Here is a 6,854-nt window from a genome sequence, read left to right on the forward strand (position 1 = left end):
GATCACCGCAGTTGACTATTTTGAAATCCCCGCTCTTCTTCTGGTCGTTTCTCCCTTTGTCTCGTCCTCTTCCCTGTACACGTGACTACATTCCTCTGGTTTCTGTAAATAGGAAGAAAAAGGCTGCGGAGGGGAAACTGTTGGTGCCGATCAGGGGGATTCTAGTGAGGCTGATGCGGTAGGAGAGAGGACGCTGTGTCCGGGGCTGACAGGTCTTCCCTGCAGAGTATATAGAGGAGCCGCGTCCCTGTCCTATTCCAGACCTGATACCGATCACACCCTGCAGCCGGACACTGCTGAGAATGCGGCGGGGAAAGCTATCCTGTATTTTATACATTGTTAGTTTGTAGTGATTTAATGTAATACATTCCGATATTATGTCACTCTGCTGCAAGAGATCGCCCAGTGTGAACACTGACCGTGCGGTTGTTTTACAATCTATTTTACCTGTCAGCGATCACAGTGTATTTAGACCTGATGAAGTCTTATTGGGGGAAGAGATTTCCGGGCCCGTCATTGATGAAATCCTTCCCGATCTGAATATAACGCGTGTCCGTGTGAATATAGCGCTAATAGAAAAGCTCAGGACTAATCTATTAATAGTAAATAATCTCCTAGACCTTCGGTGTTCTCTATCCGAATAAGTGTCCGAGAATCTCAGCCTCCTGGGAGGGAAGGGATAGAGAATGGGAGACTAATAATGGAAGGAAAAAAATGGAGCAAAAGGAACAATTAAATTGATCAGAATAAAAGGAGGAAAGTTACAGGGGAAAAAAATAAAATACACATATATACACACACACCATTTATCATGAATCAAAAGTAATCTCAGGACCCTGTGGTTACTAATATTATTGTTTAAAATAGACACCACCGATCTCTCCCCCTCAGGCCGATTTATTCACAAGCTGAGCCGGGACAGCAGGAGGGTGAGCGGTGAGTGTACACCGGCCTTTTACTATTAGTTCAGGACTCTAATTTACGAATATTGCGCATAGGACTCACATTTTCATTGGTAGCATACACACAGTGCGATATCATACATCGTGTCCAACCAAAACTATTCAAATGGTGTTTTATGTTTCTTTATTGGAATTAATATTGAGACATTTTCTTAGTAACAAAGTGTTTCTAGTCTCATTCGTTACATCTAGCGGGATTGTTACTCTTTATAACAACTCAGAATTTCCTTCACTTCACCGATCTGTCTGTTTTACTAGTGCATTAATGGGTTAACTATTTTATGTTTTTATGTGATTACTATCTATTTTAACCAATAATCCTAGTATCTAAAGGGCTCTGAGATGACTATTATGTTTCATGATCAATGTTATTGTACTCCGAGCGACCCAGCTGAGAATATCTAGTTTACTACAACTTCCCTCGTTTTATTCTTAATTATATTTGTGTCATTTATATTTTTATTTATTCAACATTTTCATTCTACAGCGATAACTGTAGAATGAGCGGGAACATAACAGTTCTATAGTCGGATACAAAGCGCTCATTGTCTCCATGTAATAAGGTGTCAGGACCGGCCGGCTCTGGGGCGATAATTCCCGGGCACTGTATACAGCGAGTGCCGGGATCTTTATGTAACCAGCGATGGAGAAGCGCTGACCCCTGATCGGCTGGAGATCCGATGTGTTCAGGAGGTTACAGTATAGGGGGCGCCATCTCTACACTGCGGTCACTTAAGAAAATGTACTCATTACAAGAGAATTAACCCTCAGATACCAACTACATTCGGCACAACCCACACGTAGTCCTACGTAAGAAAAATATAGCAGCTCAAATCCCTTTCACACCCGAGATCAGCGGTGCCAGCTCTGTAGTAGACAATGTGGGTGGCTCTTAGAAGAGCCTTTGGTGTTCAGGATGGGTCTGGGATAAGCGGTGATCACTTGCTCTTTGCCGCTTTGCTGCTCTCGGTCTTTTTGGGCAGCAGCACGGCCTGGATGTTGGGGAGGACGCCTCCCTGGGCGATGGTCACCCCTCCCAGCAGCTTGTTCAGCTCCTCGTCATTGCGCACGGCCAGCTGCAGGTGACGGGGGATGATGCGGGTCTTCTTGTTGTCCCGGGCGGCATTACCGGCCAATTCCAGGATCTCAGCGGTTAAATACTCCAGCACAGCGGCCAGGTACACGGGAGCACCGGCGCCCACCCTCTCGGCGTAGTTCCCTTTGCGGAGAAGCCTGTGCACACGACCGACGGGGAACTGAAGTCCTGCCCGGGATGAGCGGGTCTTTGCCTTAGCCCGAACCTTCCCTCCTTGTTTGCCGCGTCCAGACATAATGGTAAGTGAATCCCAAATGTTCAAGAGAATCCTCTCCGAGATGTAACTATTATTTTTCCTTCTGCTGCCTTTTATAGGTTTCAGCTCCGCCCTCCGGCTCCTGTGATTGGGTAGATTTGAATCCGGCCAATGGTGACGAGACTTGACCAATAAATAATTCCCAGGGCGTGGTTTAGGACGCTCCCACAGGTCACATGATTTGCTCCTCCAGTAGAACAGCGAGCAGACAGCATTTCTCATTTGCATGGGCTGCCTATAAATACGGCTGCGGTGGGAGGAGGAAGCATCATTATTCTCTCTCTGTTCTAGTGAAGAAGGATTGTGACTGATCATCATGCCTGATCCCGCCAAGTCTGCTCCAGCGCCCAAGAAAGGCTCCAAGAAAGCCGTGACCAAGACTCAGAAGAAGGACGGCAAGAAGCGAAGGAAGACCAGGAAGGAAAGCTATGCCATCTACGTGTACAAGGTGCTCAAGCAGGTCCACCCTGACACCGGCATCTCCTCCAAGGCCATGGGCATCATGAACTCCTTTGTGAATGATATCTTCGAGCGCATCGCAGGGGAAGCCTCCCGCCTGGCTCACTACAACAAGCGCTCCACCATCACCTCCCGGGAGATCCAGACCGCCGTGCGCCTGCTGCTGCCTGGAGAGCTGGCCAAGCACGCCGTGTCCGAGGGCACCAAGGCCGTCACCAAGTACACCAGCGCCAAGTAACCTGCTCCGCCTCCTGCTGTCACCCCAAAGGCTCTTCTAAGAGCCACCCACATTGTCTATAATAGAGCTGGAGCTTCTCCTGTCTGTATTCCCCGTATTCTCTTCTGTCTATGTGGCCGCTATTCTGTCAGTACAGTCTATTGATACTATATATATTCTGCATCGGGTGAGATCAGAGCGGCGGCTGCGGTTCTCCCTGACTGCAGGGTGTATATTCTCCTGTGCCCACACGTCGTCTCTCCACGATCAATAAATTCTCATTCACTGATCGGGGAATCTATTGATCGGAATCGCTGGGGTTTATTATGAGACACTCATCCTGCTGCTATAATCTTTGTGCACTGACTGGGAGGGGACAATAGAGAAACAAGGAGGATGAGGGTAGTAGTCAGCCACAGAATCAGCCTCTACATCTCGGGGAGATCTCTCCATTGTAATCGGGACCGCGCGCACGGCTGATTGTTAACCCTTTAGCGGCATGTTTACTACAATGAAATGACAAAGGACCCGAGCCCGACTCTACACAGCAGGGAGGACACCACAGTATCAGGGTATTTCTCCGCTCATAGGCAGCATTAATTCTATATAAATCCCGATGGGTCAATGATAATTTATTAATGCCCCTTTCCACACTCACACATTGGCTGATCACAGGACGTTCAGGGTTTGAATTTCCCGCTTCTTCCAGACCCGATAACAATGGAGAGATCCCCCTCATTCTCGTGTATGCCACCAATAAAGATCCTAATCCTATGCGCAATGCTCGCACAGCTGCCGTTGGTTATAATCTTTGGAAATTAATTCTAGTCATGAATTATAAGTAAAAGTCTGGTGTAGATAACCGCACAGCGCTCCCACTCATACACCGATCACCCTCCCGCTGTCTCGGTCTCAGCTTGTGAATAAACCGGCCGTGCATGGAAGCCTGAAGGGGAGAGATCGGTGGTGTCCAGGTGCGGTCTGGATGTTCCCAGTGATAATACTGGAGTAGAGTCCTCGCTAAAGAGTTAATGATTGAAAGTTGTCACAATCTAGCGCTTGTTTTTTGCGCAAATAATGATTTTCCAGTTGTGTGGTGACATAGATGGGGGTAACCAGACGCATTTCAGTGGTTTAGATTATTATCTATTGTAACCAATAATACTACTAGCCCTGTGACTACTTTTATGCTTCATGATCAATGTTTTATTTTCTTTTTTTGCATCTTTCCTCGTTTTATTGGTATTATGTTCCATCTTGATTTTTTTGTTATCATATTTTAATTTCAGAAGATTCATCCAAGGCTTTTCTATAGTTAACGCTATATTCACACGGACACGCGTTATATCCAGATCGGGAAGGATTTCATCAATGACGGGCCCTGGAATCTCTCCCCCCACTAAGACTTCATCAGGTTTAAATACACGGTGATCGCTGACAGGTAAAATAGATTGTAAAACAACCGCACGATCAGGGTTCACACTGGGCGATCTTTTCCAGTAATTTAATACATAGAACAATAAAATGTATCAAAAATACTTTCCCCGCCGCCTCCTCTTCAGGAGAAGGTGTCAGGCTGCTGGGGGAGGGTGCAGGATGTGATCGGTATCAGGTCTGGAATAGGACAGGGACGCGGCTCCTCTATATACTCTGCAGGGAAGACCCCGTATACACCCACCATTGTGATGTCAGCCCCGGACATAGTGTCCTCTCTCCTTCTACCGCAAAGGCCTCAATAGAATCCCCCTGATCGGCCCCTAACAGTTTCCCCTCCGCCGCCTTTTTCTTCCTATTTACAGAAACCAGAGGAATGTAGTCACGTGTACAGGGAAGAGGACGAGACAAAGGGAGAAACGACCAGAAGAAGAGCGGGGATTTCAAAATAGTCAACTGCGGTGATCATCCAATGAGCGAACATTCGGGTCTATAACTCCGCCTAGAGTTAACCCTTCAGTGTCCTCTGCACCAATTACGGTCACAGGTGTCGGGAGACTGAAGCCAGCAGCACCGATCACACAGGCGCATTACACTGCAGAGGACACGATCTACATCACTATAGTAACTGAACTCAGCACTGAGAGGGTTAACTGCAGAGAACAATCCCGGGATTCTGCTTATGAGAACAGGCGGAATATATATACAATATACTTGGGTGTGAACAGCTCCATTAACCTACAGGTGTTATAGAGTGAAGGCTCATTTGTCCAGATAGCGGGATATAGATAATTGTTACCCGGATATTATCAGGAGATCTGCATCTTCTATAACACGGACTCTTTAGGGAGGTAATGACTGATATGGTGGGGAGGGAAGTAATGTAATCTGGAGAAGATGAGTGTAGATTGTAACAGTAACTAGAATCACGGAGGAAGATGAGGGCAGTAGTCAGAACATTCAGAGGAGATCCCCCGGAGCAGATAGAGGGAAACACCGATAGACTGATCAGGTGCAGAGATTATGGCAGAAAAGGGAAAAAAAAACACCGCAACCACAAGAGCAAAACACCGATCACACAACCTCTCAGTACAGAAGACACAAGGAATTGTAGCCTTTCCATAGAACATGTGGGCGGCTCTGAGAAGAGCCTTTGGGTTGATGAGATGGAGCCGAGTAGAAGCAGAATTAACCTCCGAAGCCGTAGAGAGTGCGGCCCTGGCGCTTGAGGGCGTACACCACGTCCATAGCGGTGACGGTCTTCCTCTTGGCGTGCTCGGTGTAGGTGACGGCGTCACGGATGACGTTCTCCAGGAAAACCTTCAGGACACCGCGAGTCTCTTCATAGATGAGGCCGGAGATGCGCTTCACGCCTCCCCTGCGAGCTAGACGGCGGATAGCAGGCTTGGTGATGCCCTGGATGTTATCCCGGAGCACCTTCCTGTGCCGCTTGGCTCCGCCCTTACCGAGACCTTTCCCTCCTTTACCGCGTCCAGACATCTTCTCTATGTAGCGAGTAGACTGCAGAATACTGAGTGCGGCCGAGTCCTGATTATATAGCACAGGAGCGGACCAGACAGAGAACTGTAACAAATATGACATCATCCGGGGGCGTTTCTTTTAACCAAATTTACATTCCTGACCCCTCCCCTTTTCATTGATTGGCTGAACACGAGACGAGAAGGTTTTGAATATCCCGCCCATTACGAAACGTTTGCTGCATTTTCCGATTCTAAATAATCAGTTTTTTTTTTTTTTTTTTTTTTCTTACCGCGATTCTCCCCAACAATGTAGAGAAGAGCAGTCGTCATTGTACCGAGCGGGAATGGTGATCGGGCAGGTGTGTGAGCTGTATGTTACACACATGGGAGAGGATCAATAGCAGCACAATAATCTGTCAGGTGTATAATGTGTGTGCGGGGAGCAGCAGATGGCAGAACGATTCTTGTGAATGGATCGATCACTCGGGCAGCATTACCAGGTCTACAGGACTGCTCACCCCCCGGGCACCAAGACCCTGCACACATTGTACGACATTATATGGAGCCCCGATATGTGCAATGAGAGTGACCGAGAATAATCGTCCGAGAGCCTGACCCCACGTGTTATATGATAGAAGGGGAGAGAGCGGGAAAACGATCAGCCGAAGATCGGGAATATCACAATCACATGATCTCCGGTGATCAACCAATGAACCTCCAGTATCGGGGCTAATATCTCCGCCCACACAGTTAACCCTTCAGTGTCCTCCTTATGTCTGCTCTTTGCTTTCCCCCTTCATATCCCAATCACGGTCAGCGGTCACTACCCCTAAATCTTTACTGTGCAGTACAGCGCCCCCTATAATCAGACTCCATTCGGGGCTGCATTGGTATTAAAATACCATACAAACAAATAAGCCCAATAATTCTCAGGATGGATAAAACACCA

At 47.6% G+C, this 6,854-nt stretch overlaps 1 protein-coding gene across 1 annotated transcript; it reads right to left on the reverse strand.

Annotated features, from left to right (window-relative positions):
* Positions 1-5,612: 5,612 nt before the first annotated feature.
* Positions 5,613-6,055, reverse strand: LOC130332594 (histone H4-like). The gene has a single exon (XM_056553763.1). It carries the CDS (start codon positions 6,027-6,029, stop codon positions 5,613-5,615), a length of 417 nt encoding a protein of 138 aa, XP_056409738.1. The 5' UTR covers positions 6,030-6,055.
* Positions 6,056-6,854: the final 799 nt, after the last annotated feature.

The sequence above is a fragment of the Hyla sarda genome, unplaced genomic scaffold (assembly GCF_029499605.1).
Source record: "Hyla sarda isolate aHylSar1 unplaced genomic scaffold, aHylSar1.hap1 scaffold_38, whole genome shotgun sequence".
NCBI classification, from domain to species: domain Eukaryota; kingdom Metazoa; phylum Chordata; class Amphibia; order Anura; family Hylidae; genus Hyla; species Hyla sarda.